Source organism: Balaenoptera ricei, chromosome 19 (assembly GCF_028023285.1).
Source record: "Balaenoptera ricei isolate mBalRic1 chromosome 19, mBalRic1.hap2, whole genome shotgun sequence".
Taxonomy (NCBI): Eukaryota; Metazoa; Chordata; class Mammalia; order Artiodactyla; family Balaenopteridae; genus Balaenoptera; species Balaenoptera ricei.
Genome location: NC_082657.1, coordinates 10,390,511 through 10,405,738, shown reverse-complemented (window position 1 = coordinate 10,405,738; position 15,228 = coordinate 10,390,511). Strand labels below are relative to the sequence as shown.

At 56.1% G+C, this 15,228-nt stretch overlaps 2 protein-coding genes across 3 annotated transcripts in view; both read left to right on the top strand.

Moving 5' to 3' along the window:
- Positions 1 to 1,491, top strand: part of NECTIN2 (nectin cell adhesion molecule 2) — a 28,456-nt gene extending 26,965 nt beyond the window's left edge. Inside the window, exon 9 of the mRNA XM_059904032.1 lies at positions 386 to 1,491. Coding sequence (XP_059760015.1) covers positions 386 to 649 — 264 coding nt within the window. The 3' untranslated portion in view covers positions 650 to 1,491. The remainder of the gene's footprint in view (positions 1 to 385) is intronic.
- A 1,768-nt stretch (positions 1,492 to 3,259) lies between these two features.
- Positions 3,260 to 15,051, top strand: TOMM40 (translocase of outer mitochondrial membrane 40). Of its 2 annotated transcripts, XM_059904355.1 has the most exons (9): positions 3,260 to 3,724; positions 4,453 to 4,520; positions 4,991 to 5,083; positions 5,960 to 6,061; positions 6,683 to 6,788; positions 12,163 to 12,285; positions 12,436 to 12,512; positions 12,634 to 12,736; positions 14,390 to 15,049. In XM_059904355.1, exons 1-9 carry the CDS (start codon positions 3,451 to 3,453, stop codon positions 14,527 to 14,529), a joined length of 1,086 nt encoding a protein of 361 aa, XP_059760338.1. In that variant the 5' UTR covers positions 3,260 to 3,450; the 3' UTR covers positions 14,530 to 15,049. The 2 variants fall into 2 exon arrangements, with proteins under 2 accessions (XP_059760338.1, XP_059760339.1); XM_059904356.1 differs by lacking the exon at positions 12,163 to 12,285 and having other exon boundaries at positions 14,390 to 15,051.
- Positions 15,052 to 15,228: the final 177 nt, after the last annotated feature.

Here is a 15,228-nt window from a genome sequence, read left to right as displayed (position 1 = left end):
TCACTGCCCTCAGTGGCCTCCTGGAGATCAGAGGTTGGATGTTGAGTTTGAGACAAGTCAATTTTCAAGGGGCTATTTAGAGCTTAAGCTTAGGTCAAGATTGAAGTCAAAGGCTCATGGGGAAAGACTTGGGGTCAGTGATCAAAAGAAAAGGAGAGGCTCAGGATTAACAGGGTAGAGTCCATGCTCTGGGCTTTGAGTTAGGGACCAGCTGTATGATTGTCCCAGTTCAATATCAACCCAGGTGACAAGGGGTGACATAGTGTGAGGTCAGGTCTGGTTGGCATGGGGAGATGGTGATCAGGATTTGAGGGTCAAGGAGCAGAGTGGGATTCTGTGTCATGTTCAAGAGGTGACCTTGGGTTCATTCCCTCCCCATCCCCAGGAAATGCCTCGATACCATGAGCTTCCCACCTTGGAAGAACGGTCAGGGCCCCTGCTCCTGGGGGCCACGAACCTGGGGTCCCCCATGCTGGTGCCTCCAGGGCCGCCTGCTCTGGAGAGGGTTTCCCTGGATCTAGAGGATGATGAGGAGGAGGAAGACTATCTGGACAAGATCAACCCCATCTACGATTCCCTGTCCTACTCCAGCCCCTCTGAGTCCTACCAGGGCAAAGGCTTTGTCATGTCTCGGGCCATGTATGTGTAAGCCGCCATGGTCCTGGCCTCTCACCTCTCATTTTTTGATCCCTCAACTTTCTGCCAGGGATCTAGGGCCCCCTGATCTCTCGCTTGGCCACTGTCAGTTAACACACATGCATCTCATCTGTGACTTCTATCTTGGTGGCTCCACTGTGACGTCTAATCCATGATCTCTGACTCAGAGAAATGGGCCATGACAATGGAAAACTGATAACCTTATCTTAGGAGGGGCTGGAGAAGGTAGGTTTCTGCACAACCTCTTACCCAAGGGGTCCTCAGACTGTGACCTTAGATTATACCTCTCATGTCCCACCATCTCCAGACTCCCCCCAAATCCCAAAGAAGACCCCAGACCTCTGAGCGGACCTCAGGCCGTCACTCCTAACAGCTCTGCTTGGGTGGGTGATGGGGGCATCCTGTTGCTCAGACCTGAGCCCTCCAGGTGGCAGAGCCCCACTCGCCCAGTCCCCACCCTGTCCCCCAGTGGTGGGAGGGAGGGGATTCCCCAGCCCAAAGCAGAACTTGCCCATCTCCTCCCTCCTGCAGGCAGGAGTCTCAGGGTACAGACCCTTCCCTGAGCTCCCACTACCCCAATTCCTGTGTACAGAGAATTATGCCCCAACTCAGGGCTACATGGGGTGAGCTTCATGCAGAGTGGGCCTTGCTGACCCCAGCCTTCGGAGAATTTGCTGTTGCTTTGAAGACTACTGAGTCCTTTTACTCCTGCCCAGTGGGGTTGGACCCACCCACCTGGGTGGGGGGTGGAGAGTGGATCACCTGGGTCAGGGGTAGGGGATGTGATATTGTTTTGTAATACAGTATTTCCTACAAAATGAGTTTGTACTTTGACCAGGTCTCAACTCGTGTTTACTGTGGGCTGTGAAGGGGATGGGGGTGGAACAAAATGAGTAATGAATAGGGGGTCCAGGGCTTGAGGGAATCAGTAGACTAGAAGTCAAGATGGGTTACAGACATTAAGAAAAGGGCCAAAGATGTGAAAAAGATAATTGAGGGGATAATGAGCAAAAATGCATAGCCAAAAACATAGTGATGGGTGATGGAAGGAGTGGGGAGGAGTCCACGGCATTGTGATTAACGAAAAGGAATCTGCAACAGCAGTCTAATGGGTAATGGACCGAAATAAACAGAACAAAGTAGAAATAGCAGTAATTAAGTATGAGGGGCTCGGGCGTAATGAATAAATGGCAATAAGAATAGGCCAAAGGCAAAATTATGAATAATGCTGTAATAGGAGCTCAGGGCGTGATGGGTAATAGGTCTGAAAGAATGAGCCAGGGGCAGAGGGATGAATAATGGAGAAATAGGGGCCGCAGGCATGATGGGCAATGGACCCAAAACCTTATGGTCAATTAAGAATTAGCTAAAAGGGCTTCCCTGGTGGCGCAGTGGTTGAGAATCTGCCTGCCAATGCAGGGGACACGGGTTCGAGCCCTGGTCTGGGAAGATCCCACATGCCGCGGAGCAACTAAGCCCGTGAGCCACAATTACTGAGCCTGCGTGTCTGGAGCCTGTGCTCCGCAACAAGAGAGGCCGCGACAGTGAGAGGCCCGCGCACCGCGATGAAGAGTGGCCCCCGCTTGCCGCAACTGGAGAAAGCCCTCGCACAGAAACGAAGACCCAACACAGCCATAAATAAATAAATAAATAAATAAATAAATTAAAAAAAAAAAAGAAATTGAAAATTGTATTAAAAAAAAAGAATTAGCTAAAAGAATTAGGGAAATGAACGGGCATAAATGGGCTAAAGGTAGTACAGGCAACCAAGGTGAAATGAATGGAGCAGAAGGCATGCTGGGTAATGGGACAGGAATGAATGGGCCAAAGATGGACGACACAGTGACTGGGGCAAGGGTTGGGGGGAGAGAGAGCCAAAAGGCATGATGGGTAACGAAAGGGGTGGGTCTACGGCAACCGTCCAGTTAAATGGGTAAGGGGCATTGTGGGTAACAAGAAGCAGGACAGCGTTCACATAACGGGTTAGAATTCTCCCGTGGCACTGTGGGAAGGGCTAGCACTTCCGGCTTTCGGTGTGCGACTCCGGACTAGGAGGCCGCCCCTTTGCCGCGGTGCCTGGTGGGACGCGAGGCCTGACCTTGCTGCCTAGCAGCCTCTGCCGCGCAACCCACCTTTATCCGTGGCCCTTGACCCTGGCACATTAGCCAATGAACACACAACGTTGAGTACGTCACCAGGGTCCGACCCCTGTACATGCTGGAGCCAATCAGGATGCTTCAAGGGCAAAGGCCGACCAATTATCATGGCAACTTCGCCGCGGGGCGGAGTCGAAAGAGGGGCGCCTTCTGGAATGGGGCGGAGGCGATACGCCAATGGGCGTTGCGAAGTGCGAAGCACAGACCAATGGCGGGCGAGTACCGGAACCCGCGGCATCTAGAGCCAATCGGTGTGGGCTCCCCAAGCCAATGGGAAGGGCGGGGAGGTATGCTTTGACCTGTCTGCGAGTGGGAACCAACAGAAAAGGACGTTCCAAAGAGGTGGGTGGGACTTTCATCCATGACTCCAATAGTAAGGCCAGACCCTGAAGCTGGTGGGCGGACCCCAGGGCCCGGTAAACCAATGGGCTAGGTGGGGCGGGGCGATGGTGGTGGCGGCGGCGGCGGCAGCGGGTTCGGTTGCGCGTGGCGCACGGGGTGGGAGCGGAGCACACCGGGAGGAGGCGCTGCCGCGCGTGAAAACGGGGCTCCGAGCAGAGGGGTGTTCGCTGGCGACTGGGCCTGGAGCCTGCGGGCCTTGACCTCTGCCCTCTGACCTTTCCCTTTGCAGGCGACCATGGGGAACGTGTTGGCCGCTAGCTCTCCGCCCGCAGGGCCGCCGCCGCCTCCTGCGCCTCCCCTCGTGGGACTGCCACCGCCTCCGCCTTCTCCTCCGGGCTTCACGCTGCCGCCGATCGGGGGCGGCCTGGGTGCTGGAGCTGGCGCCGGTCGAGGTTCCGAACGGACCCCGGGGACTGCGGCCGCCAGCGCTGGAGGGACCGGGGATGATAGGGCCTGCGGCTGCCTGCCCAACCCGGGCACTTTCGAGGAGTGCCACCGGAAGTGCAAGGGTGAGGGGCTAGGGGCCCGGCGGGCTTGTGATGGCCCGGATATCGGGGGAAGGAGGAGCACACTGAGGACCTTGGGAATTGGCACGGACCGTTGGAATCATTTAACAGAGCGTTAGGAGTTGACGTTGGGATCGAATGGTGGCACATTGAACTTGGGGCTTAGAACGATGGGATCAAATGGTGGAACCTCAGGATAGAATGCCAGAGCAGTAGAGAAAGCCTTAGGGACCTCAGGAGCCCCAGGAATCAGCCAAGCCAGCCTCTTGTGATTGGGAGGGAAACTGAGGCCCAAGGTCACAGTGTCAGCAAAAGGCCAGTGGAGGTGGAACCCAAAGCTTCTGGATCCTGGCTTGGAGTAATTGTGATAGCAAAAGTGGTGTCAGCAGCTTATTGAGGACCGTCCTGGCATTCAGTATGTGTTAACTCATTAAATCCTTGCAATATTTCTACGTGGTGAGCATCTTCAACTTACAGATGATAAGTTTGACATAGATAAGGTGACTTGCCTAAGGTCACACAGGTAGTAGGTGGTGGCCCTGGAATTTGGATGCAGGCAAAGGCCTTGGTCCTGGGCCCATCCACTAGGCTATTTACTGGTTGGGATCCCTGGAGAAGGGAGAGCCGGGACGTTAAGGAAGGAAGGGATGAGAAATGGATGTGTGTGTGTGTGTGTGTGTGTGTGCGCGTGCGTGCGTGTTGGAGTGTGACAGCACTTCTCTCTCATTTAGAGCTGTTTCCTATTCAGATGGAAGGTGTCAAGCTCACAGTCAACAAAGGGTTGAGTAATCATTTCCAGGTGAGCCTTCCTGGTCCCATTATCCTCCAGAGGTCATCCCACCATCCCCCTGCATCTGCACGTACAACCCTTTTACTCCTCCCTAAAGGTCTGGGCTCCTTGGTACTTGGAAAGACTCAGAGACACAGTGCCGGGCTGATCACACAATGGCGGCCAGTGGTAGGGTTTAGGGACCCAGAATCCAGAGATACACCATCCCCCCTCAGCCAGCATCCAGGCAGGAATGAAGTACCAGGTGTGTAGCCCCAGCCCCAGCCCCAGCACATCCCTTCTCTGAGTCTCTAATCCAGTCAGGCCACACCTCCCAGTCTTTATCCCCTGCCCAGCCTAGAGATGCCCTGATGGGGAAGCCAGATGGGCAAGTATCTCCCATCCCAGGTAGGATAGGAGCTGCCCTGGGAGTGGGCTCGGCTGGGTTCCTTAGGGGGTGGCCCACAGACTCGTCACCACAGCCCTCCCTCTTCTCCCAGGTGAACCACACAGTAGCCCTCAGCACAATCGGGGAGTCCAACTACCACTTCGGGGTCACGTACGTGGGGACAAAGCAGCTGAGTCCAACAGAGGTGAGATTCCTTTTGCCATTCGTTTACTGTATCTTCTAACAATGTAACCAGTCAGGCAAAGAAGGCCTTGTCAGTAGGAGGCCAGGACTGCTGAGAGTGTTGGGAGGTGGAGACTGTGTCTCCAAGGTGCATCGGAACCTGGGTCATTCCTTCATCCTGACGCCCACGTCTCTGCCCAGCCCTGTGCTGGTTGAGTCTGGGTACACCAAGGTCACCAGACAGTGATGACCCAGAGTGGGCAGGGCTGAGCTGTAGATCTTGCAGGGCTTTGAAGGCCAAGCTAGGCATTTGAACTTTCGCTAGGGGGCGCAGGAGAGCCACAGAAAGATTTAAGTGAGGGAAAGACACGTGGTCAGATGAATGCTCTGGAGATAGATAGCATTTCTCAGGCTGTCTGCCAAGGCTAGGTTAGGGGAGTGAAGGCAAAACTGGAGACCCGAAAGGAGGCTTGGGCAGGACACAGAGTTGCGGGACTAAATTAGGTCTTTGATTATGTTAATGATTTCCATGCAATAAATTCATTTATTCAACAAACCTTCATTGTAACCCCCATTCTGTGCCCAGCCCTGTGCTGGGTGGTGCTGGGGACATAGCAGTGACTGAAACAGCCATGGCGCTCACAGCCTGCTGGAGAAAGGGAACAGCCTGTCCCCAGAGAGTAACAGTCCAGGGAGAGTAGGACCGAAATGGGGGAACCCAAAGGTTGTGTGAGCCCAGAGGGGAGCCTAACTCAGCCAAGGTGGTCTTGGAGGGCTTCCTGGAGGAGAGAACCTCATTCTGAGGCTTTCTAATCCTAGGCTTCTCACCGAGGCCCATCACGCATATACTTCTATGATGCTAGACCTCTAACCTCTAACCCTGCCCTCTGCCCCACAGGCCTTTCCCGTGCTGGTGGGTGACATGGACAATAGTGGCAGCCTCAATGCTCAGGTCATTCACCAGCTGGGCCCCGGCCTCAGGTCCAAGATGGCCATCCAGGTGAGTGGGGGTCGAGTCGGCTGCTCCCCCAGCCACTGAGCACCAGGCTGCCCTTGGCATTGAATCCAAGAACCCAACGCACAGTGAGGCCAAACAGACCAAAGCATCAGAGTTTGGAGCAGAGAAAGGTTTATTGTAAGGACCAAGCAAGGGATACAGGTGGCTTGTGCTCTGAAGACCCAAACTCCCCCATAGTTTTCACGGAAGAGTTTCTAAAGACAAATTTGGGGGGAGGGCTGCAGGACGTGTGACTTTGTTCCAGTTGGTAGATGGTGAGGTAACAGGGTGGAGTGCCAGGAATCTTTTGCTCAGCCTGAAGTTACCATCCTCCACCTGGGTGGGGGGCCTTTTATATCCTTGAGAAAGAGCTAGGATTCCTCCTTATCATGGCACTATTGTTTGACTATTATTTGACTGCTTTTCCTTTGTTTCTGCTTTCCCTCACTTCCCTGATTAGAAAAGCTTTGGATTTGCCCTAGGGGAAGGTCTAGGAGGCTGAAGCCTTTTCCCTACAAACAAGAAAGGGGGGTTGGGTATGGGGACTAAAAGGCTTTTTGTACCTGGGAGGGCCCCGTGGGGTCCTCCTCGGTTTCACCCTCACGCTTGCCCCTCCCCCCACAGACCCAGCAGTCAAAGTTCGTGAACTGGCAGGTGGACGGGGAGTACCGGGGTTCCGACTTCACCGCGGCCGTCACCCTGGGGAACCCAGACGTCCTGGTGGGTTCAGGTAAGAGGCACGGGGCTTGGAGGGGGGTCAGACCCCAGCCCCAGCTTTGCCAGCAAATCCATTTCTTTCGCTGGCCCTCTTCCACCATCCAAGAAACGGTCACGGGCAGGTGTGACTTCAGAACACAGAGCATCAAGCCCGTAGCATTGTGGGGGAGAAAGCAGGTTCAAGCCCCAGCTCTGCCACTGGCTTAACTGCGATTGTGGGAGCTTCCATCACCCTCGTGGGCTTCAGTTTCCTCATCTGTAAAATTGGGTTGCCTCACAGGGTTGCGGAGTGGGTCATGTGTGGAGAGCTTCGAATGGGGTCAGGCATGTGATGGGTCCCGAGGAAATGAGCTGTTTTTCTTACTACTCATGGGGCTCTGGGGTTGCTCGGGGGCACAGAGCAGATCCCAAGGCAGGCAGAGTCCGTGTGCAGCTGAGGGGAGGCAAGTAAGTCTGAGATGGAGGTGGAGGAGGAACATTCCTGTTTAGGTTGGCTGGGGGCAGGGACCAGCTGACTAATGTCTGTACTTCTGATCTCTTCAGTTTGCTTCCCCCTTTTTTATTTTTGTCTCTGAGTGTCTGCTTTTGATTTCTCTATATTCGTTTAGTGAGTTTTATCTATCACGTACTCTATGTCTTCCGCGTCCAGAGGATACGGTGGTGAACAAAGGAAAATTAGGTCTGTCCTCTGGGAGCTTCCATTCTAGTGACCTAAGTAAAGCAGATGGGTGATGGAGCTGTGTGGGAAAATTACGGCCTCGGGAGGGGTGGGCGGCATCTTGAGAGAAGGCCTCGTTACATAGGTGATAACTGAAAATGAAGACTGAAGGATGTGAGGGAAGGTGCCAAGCAAATATATGGGAAAAGAGCTTTTCAGCCGGAAGGAACAGCAAGTGCAAAGGCCCTGAGGTAGGACCCTTCACTGGAACATCAAGGAGGATTGGGGCTATAATGAATGAGGAAGGAGGGCAAATGGTAGAAGAAGTCAGAGGATAACAGGGCCAAATCACTTAAGGCTTTGTAGAACTTTGGCCTTCACTCAGATTGAGTCTGGGGCCACTGGAGAGGGATAGGATCTGACTTAGCTTCTAACAGGACCACTTGTGCTGACATGTGGAGAACAGACTACGAGGGGTTCCAGCCTGGTGGCAGCAGAGGGGGTGAGAAGTAGTCGGGGATCTGGATGTACTTTGAAGGTGGAGCGATGGGATTTGCTGCTGGGCTGGGTGTGGGAGATAAGAGGGAGGTCAGAGATGAGAGGTCAGCCTTTTTTGTCTTGAACAACTAAAAGGGTGGAGGTGGTGATTCCGGATTCTTGTGTCTGCTGTTGGCTCTGTCAGGAAGGGCAGGCTCTTGGGCCGTGAGCGCTGAGCAAAGGCATGTGAAGGTGGGAAGCCAGGATACCTGTATGCCCAGCACCTGGAACCGTGCTGGGAACAGAGTAGGCACTCAGAAAATACTGAGCAAAGGAGTGAGCGGTGGTCACAGCAGGTCTCGTTTTTCACCTCCTGCCTTTTGTCAGGTCCTAAGCATACTGTGTGTACCCGGTCCTTCATTCAGTCCCTCGAGGCACTAGGGATGGAGCAGTGAGCAAAGGGTTCGTGGAATCCTCTCAACAGCCTTGTGGGGTAGCGCTGCCGTCATCCCTGTCTGATTGAGGCCCAGAGAGGGCAAGTACCTTCCCAAGGAGACACAGCGAGGCTGCCTCCAGAGTCCATGCTCCTCGCTAGGGCACAGGGCCCCCTGCCCCCTCAAACACTCACCGGCATCGGCCTTTTGTGTTCCTCAACACTGGCCTCTAGGTCCCTCCTCCCTGGAGCCCAAGGCCACCAGTGACACTCTCGTCTCTTAGTTCCTACAGGTGTCCCTTCCTCCCTTCAGGGACTGATCAAAACTTCTGGTCCCAGGTCAGTGCTGAGCACATGAGTAACCGACCACTGACAGCTGGGCGCTCCACCCCCTCTGAGCCTCAGTTTCCTCATCCGTCTCATGGGCACAATTGCAGGGAGCTCACCTTGCTGAAGGAGTCAGTGGGAGAAGCTGTCAGCCCCAAGTCTGGGGCCAGACACGCCTAGTTAGGGTTCGCTCTGGGTTGGGTCTCCATGCCGCCCCACATGGGCAGGGGGATCAGGGTTCTCACAGATGAGGAAAGCAAGGCCTAGGGCGGAATCAGTCCCCCAGGATCACAGCTAGGAAGCAGAGGAGCTGGAGTTTGAATCACGGCCTAGGCCTCACTGAGGAGCCACTGGTCTTACGTGGTCCCCTCCTGTGGCCTCGTCTCGGGGGACACACACACACACACACACACACACACACCCCTTCCCTGCCCTCACAGGGCTCTTAGGCCAGTAGGGGAGACGTGTTTGCCTCTAAACAAATAATCACACAGTGACTGCATTACTGTTGGGGGAAATCCTACACTGGGAAGGTCCAGGTTGCAGTGAGAGCTTGTAACAGAGGTCCCATCTCTCCTGGAGTGACAGGGGCAGTGTCTAGACCAAGGCAGGTGAAGAGGAGGGCACCGCTCCCAGAAAAGGGCTCTGCATGGACAAAGCCCCAAGGAGCGCGGTGTGGGGAGGAAGCCGTTCTTTTGGGCCGGGGCCAAGAACCACCTTCCCTTCGGTGCTTGCCTCCCCCCCACCACAAGCAGCTGCCCTGGGTGCCTGCCCTTCCTGCCCGAGGTGACTTTCCCCAGGGATCCAGATGTGGCCCCAGCCCTGCAGGTTTCGGGAAACCATGCTCATTTCCCAGGTCTGCGTTCTGCCCCTTGCCCAAGGCCTCTTCTTTGCTCACAGACCTCTGATTCACTTTCTTTCCTTCTCGTGGGGTTTTGAACTCAACAGGTTCTTCATGGCCACTCCAGACATTGCAGAATGGCCCCTGGTTGAGAGCCACTGGCTTTCACAAAGCCCCTGCCTTGGGGAGCTCCCGGGGGAGCTGGGTGTGGACACAAGTGGGAGGAAAAAACAGAGCAGCTTAAGGAGAGAGATGCAGGAAGGGCTGGGATGTTCAAGAAATAGGCCTGTGTGGAAATAAGCGCTGGGCAGTGAGTTGTGAAGCTCTCGAAGGAAGCCTGTTTCGAAGCTGGGGACGAGCCACATGGGGCCTTGCACCTGTGCCCTGAGGAGCCGGGGTCTCCTTGGCACTGGGGAGCCATAGCGGGTTCTGGAGCGGGGAAGGGGGGAGCAGGGTCAGGTGTGTGCTTTAACAAGATCCCTCTGTCTGCTGCATGCGAAGTTGCTTGGAGAGGGTGAGACTGGGGCAAGAGACCAGGGAGAAGGGCGGGGCCTGGGGAGCAGAGGGCGAGGCAGGCCCGGGAGATGGGGCGTGGGAGAGAAGTTCCGGGGCCTCGAGGCCCTCAGTTCCAATCACAGCCAGAGACTCTTGAGTTGAAGTCCCTGTGTGACCTCTGGATGGTCACTTTTCCCTCTGTGGGCCTGAGGTTCCCCTTCTAATGAAGGAGTGGCTGCTCCTGGCCAGAGGTGTGCTGGTAATGGCTTAACAGCTGGCTCGAGGGGTAGGGGCCAGGAGGTGGATCTGTGTCATCTACTCATGGGGAGAAGCCAGCTCCAGCCCGCCCTGACCACAGCCTCCCCCAAGGCACCTCCAGAGCCCTGGCCAGCAGCCCTCGGCCTCGCTCAGCCCCCCTGGTGGCAACCCTCACCCAGGTGTGCCTGAAGATATGAGCAGCCCGGTCCTGTCGTCCCGTCCTGCCCTGCTCCCTCAAGCCGGTCCCCAGTCTGTGCCTCTGCTCTTTGTCTGGGAAGCGTCTTCACGTCTCCGGTTCACACCTCGTGCTCCTGTCACCGAGGCTTCGTCCCACTCCCACCCCCGGCTCCGGGCTTTCCCTGTCCCTACCTCCCCTTCTGCTCTGGTCTCCCTCGTTCTGGCGGGGGTCCATCTCTAAGCTCATGTCGCCTGTCCTCACCTGCTCTGTCTTGTCAGGTTGGGAATTTTCAGTTCCTCCACTCCTCTCCATTTCTTCTCTTTTCTTTCTTTCTTTTTTTTTTTTTAGTATTTATTTATTTATTTGGCTGCTTTGGGTCTTAGTGGCGGTGCACGGGATCTTTCGTTGCGGCACGCAGGCTTCTCTCTAGTTGCGGCTTATGGCGCGCGGGCTCCAGAGTGCACGGGCTTAGTTGCCCCGCAGCATGTGGGATGTTAGTTCCCTGACCAAGGATCGAACTGGCGTCCTCTGCATTGGAAGGCGGATTCTTAAGCACTGGACCACCAGGGAAGGCCCCATCTGTCTGTTTCTGATTGTTTCCCTGTCTCTACAGAGGTGTCTCTTGTTTTCTTTTTCTCTGTCACCACTCCCTCTGCATCCCCCACTCACTCTGTCTTCCTCCCTGGCTTTTCCTCTCCACAGAGATCACATCTGTGGCGTCTCCTCTCCTGGGCTTTCAAAGACAGACACGAATGAGTCCTTGGGCTCAAGGAATTCAGCCCAGTGGTGGAGTCATGGGTTAGCAAACACTCAGGCGGCCTCAGTCAGAGCCATCCCTCCTGCCGAGGGGCAGAGGTAGCAGGGCCCGTCCTCCTGATTGCCGGGCGCTGGCTGTGTGCCAGACACGCCCCGTGCACCGCACCTGCGTCCAGCCCTCTACTCCTCCTCACAGCCTCACGGGGTGTCCCGTTCACAGCAAAGCGAGGCCAGTGGCCCACGGTTACTCTACCAGCAAGTGGTAAGGCTGGGATTTGAACTCAGGCTGTCTGGCCCCCCGAGGTGTGCTCTTACCAGCCCTATCCTCCTATTGCTCATGGCGGCATAGTGTCTCAGAGCCTGGGCTCAGGGCCTGGGGACGCCTGGATTCTGCCCCTGATGCATCTTGTGACCATGCGGAAGTGACTTACCCCCTCAGCCTCTGTGGCTTCCTCTGTAAACGGAGACAAATCAGTGCAGAGTAGATGAGGTCCCAGGGGGCCTGGGAGGCTGACCTCAGAGCCCTGCGAACTGCTTGAGCGAGGAGCCCAAGTTGGGGCTTCCCCGCTGGCACAGTGGTTAAGAATCCGCCTGCCAATGCAGGGGACACGGGTTCGATCCCTGGTCCGGGAAGATCCCACATGCCGCGGAGCAACTAAGCCCGTGCGCCACAACTACTGAGCCTGGGCTCTAGAGCACGTGAGCCACAACTACTGAGCCTGCACTCTAGAGCCCCTGCATGGAAACCCATGCACTGCAACGAAGAGTAGCCCCCGCTTGCTGCAACTAGAGAAAGCCCGCGTGCAGCAACAAAGACCCAATGCAGCCAAAAATAAATAAATTAGTTCATTAATTAATTAATTTTAAAAAAGAGCCCGAGTGGGAGGCCCGAGGGAGCGGGAGTCCAGCTGGGCGGAAACTAACCACCGAGCCCAGAAGTAATACCTTCCCATCTCACCTGCAGGAATCCTCGTGGCCCACTACCTCCAGAGCGTCACGCCGTGTCTGGCCCTGGGCGGAGAGCTGGTCTACCACCGGCGGCCTGGGGAGGAGGGCACTGTTATGTCACTAGCTGGGAAATACACATGTGAGCCTGGGGACCCTGCACTCCTGGGTCTGAGGGAGGAGCAGCCTGGGGCCCTGGACTCCTGGCTCTGAGGGAAATGGGGGAAAACCTGGGTTCCCAGATGCCGAGCCCCCTTGGTAACCTGCCCCGCCCCACCCTGCTCTCTTACAGTGAACAACTGGTTGGCGACAGTCACGTTGGGTCAGGCGGGCATGCATGCAACATACTACCACAAAGCCAGTGACCAGGTGAGCTGGTCCAGGGACTGGCCGTGCAGGCACACGTGCTGGGTGTGGGGTGCCCAGGGCTGGCATGCCTGAGAGTTGAGCCTGGGAGGCTGACCCGCGTGTGTCGCCCTGGCCCCTCCAGCTGCAGGTGGGTGTGGAGTTCGAGGCCAGCACAAGGATGCAGGACACAAGTGTCTCCTTCGGGTACCAGCTGGATCTGCCCAAGGCCAACCTCCTCTTCAAAGGTACAGGCCTCCATTTCCCTGCGTGGGAAACAGGCAAGAGGTGACTCTGAGTGGGTATACTGGCCAGGGGAGATGGTAGAGGGCAGCGTGCCGGGCCCCCAGATTGCCCAGGAATGCTAGTTGAGAGGGTGGATGGGCGCCTGGGCCCTGAGCTTTGCACCTGCCACCCCCCGCCCCACCCCGCCAGTGGCCCTCTCCCAGTCTGCGCACACGACCCTTGCTTTTCTTTTCTTCATGAGTGGAAGGCAACTTGGAGCACAGCCGGCCAACCCCACAGTCTCATGTTAGGGAGGCTGCCCAGTCACAGCCAGATCCGGAACCTTCCCCGAGGCCGACCGACTCTAGTCTTAAGTTTCTTCTTGGGCCTCAGTGGCTCTCAGGTTTGGGGTGTGTGGAGACCGCCCTGGAAAGGCTGCTTCAGTGGGCCTGGGTCAGGGGGGCTTCCGAAGGCAGCCAGGAGGGCCAGGGACTGGGCTTGGGGGGTTTTATTGTTGTTGTTTTTTTTTTTTTTTTTTTGCTTCTGAAGCCTGCCTTCCCCGCCCGCCTCTCGAGCCCTTGCTCTGCAGGCAGCGGGGTCAGAGGCTGGGTTTGGGCTGCAGCGCTTCAGCTTCTCTGCTCCTGTTCAGTGAGTTCTCAGGCTCCACCATGTGGGCACCGCACCAGGTACTTGCACACCTGTCAGGTCCTGGGGCACAGGCCCTGGAGGAGATTTCAGTCTTTCTTTCTTTTTTTTTTTTTTTTTTTTTTTTTTTTTAAATATACATACTTTGTGGGGTGTTTTTGTTTTTTTTTTTTAAGGTGTAGGCTTATTTATTTATTTATTTTTGGTTGTGTTGGGTCTTCGTTTCTGTGCGAGGGCTTTCTCTAGTTGCGGCAAGTGGGGGCCACTCTTCATCGCGGTGCGCGGGCCTCTCACTATCGCGGCCTCTTTTGTTGCGGAGCACAGGCTCCAGACGTGCAGACTCAGTAGTTGTGGCTCACGGGCCTAGTTGCTCCGCGGTATGTGGGATCTTCCCAAACCAGGGCTTGAACCCATGTCCCCTGCATTGGCAGGCGGATTCTCAACCACTGCGCCACCAGGGAAACCCTTTCTTACTTTTTTTAAAAAAACTTTTATTGGAGTATAGTTGATTTGCAATGTTGTGTTTCTGCTGTACAGCAAAGTCAATCAGCCATATGTATACATATCTCCACTTTTTTTTCTTTAGATTTTTTTCCCATATAGGCCATTACAGAGTATTGAGTAGAGTTAGAGATTTCAGTCTTTCATTCAGCAGATGCTCAGCACCTGCTCTGTGCCCGGCCTTGTGCCGAGGACGCTGGGGACACAGCAGTGACCAGGCCCCTTCTCCCGCCTCCACCCCCCACCCTCCGGGGCTCACCGTGGGAGGGACAGACGCATCCCCAGAGAGCGGCGACCTGGTGTGGACAGGACTGGGATGAGGGGGTCCATGGAGTGGCGGAGGGCTTCCCGGAGGGGAGGGGTCACCGAGCTCAGAGCTGAAGTACTTGGAGGGCGTGAAGAGGTTTCGGGTGGTGGGAACGGCACGGTCAGTGGTCTGGCCGGTGGCATCTGAGGTGGGCCGGAGGGCAGCTCACGGGGATGGGGCGAGAAGCCAGCACGAGGCTTTCAGCACGGTTGTTCACCCAAAGGTTCCGTGGATAGCAACTGGATCGTGGGCGCCACGCTGGAGAAGAAGCTCCCACCCCTGCCCCTGACGCTGGCCCTCGGGGCCTTCCTGAATCACCGAAAGAACAAGTTCCAGTGCGGCTTTGGCCTCACCATTGGCTGAGCCCCTTCTGGCCCCTGCCTTCCACGCCCTTTCTCCTTCAGATCCCACCTCCCCCTCCCCCTGCCACGGAGGGGAGACCTGAGCCCCCCTCCCCCTCCCTTCCCTCCTCCTCGGGGGTCAGGGGGGCAGCGGAAAGGAGGGGACCCATCACCCCAGCAGCTGGCGGGGGGGATCCTGGAACCACAGGCGCGTCAGGATTCGGAGTACCAGGGGCGGCGTGCCCGGTGGGCCTGGGGTCCAGGAAGGGATTCTGGAATCTAGGGGCGCACGGGATGCTGAGCACCAGGGGCAGAGGCGGCCGGACAACCTCAGGGAGGTGTTGGGGTGTCCCGGTGCCCCAGAGGGCCCTGGGCCCAGCCCCGAGGGGGCAGCAAGAAGAGGAGCTTCCCTGTCCCCAGTCACTCCACCCCTGCCCGCTTTCCCATCCACCCTTCGGTATAAATCATGTTTATAAGTTATGGAAGAACTGGGACATTTTACAAAAAAAAAAAAAAAAAAACCTACAAAAAATATACATGGAAAAAAAAGAAATGGGAGGCGTCCGTTTTCCTCCACGTGTCTGTGGTCCATTTGGCCTGTTCCATTTGGTCTGACCTCCCACAGTGACTCGCAGGGGGCAAGGGAATCAAGCCGAGTCCCTGGCCAGAGCCCAGACCAGAGAGGGGAGGGGCCTGGCCAGGGATCACACAGCCTCCCTGT

Coding starts and splice junctions, on each gene's coding strand:
- TOMM40 (XM_059904355.1), top strand. CDS start 3,451: ATGGGGAACGTGTTGGCCGCTAGCTCTCCGCCCGCAGGGCCGCCGCCG. Junction 3,725..4,452: donor GTGCCACCGGAAGTGCAAGG/GTGAGGGGCTAG, acceptor TCTCTCATTTAG/AGCTGTTTCCTATTCAGATG. Junction 5,084..5,959: donor AGCAGCTGAGTCCAACAGAG/GTGAGATTCCTT, acceptor TCTGCCCCACAG/GCCTTTCCCGTGCTGGTGGG.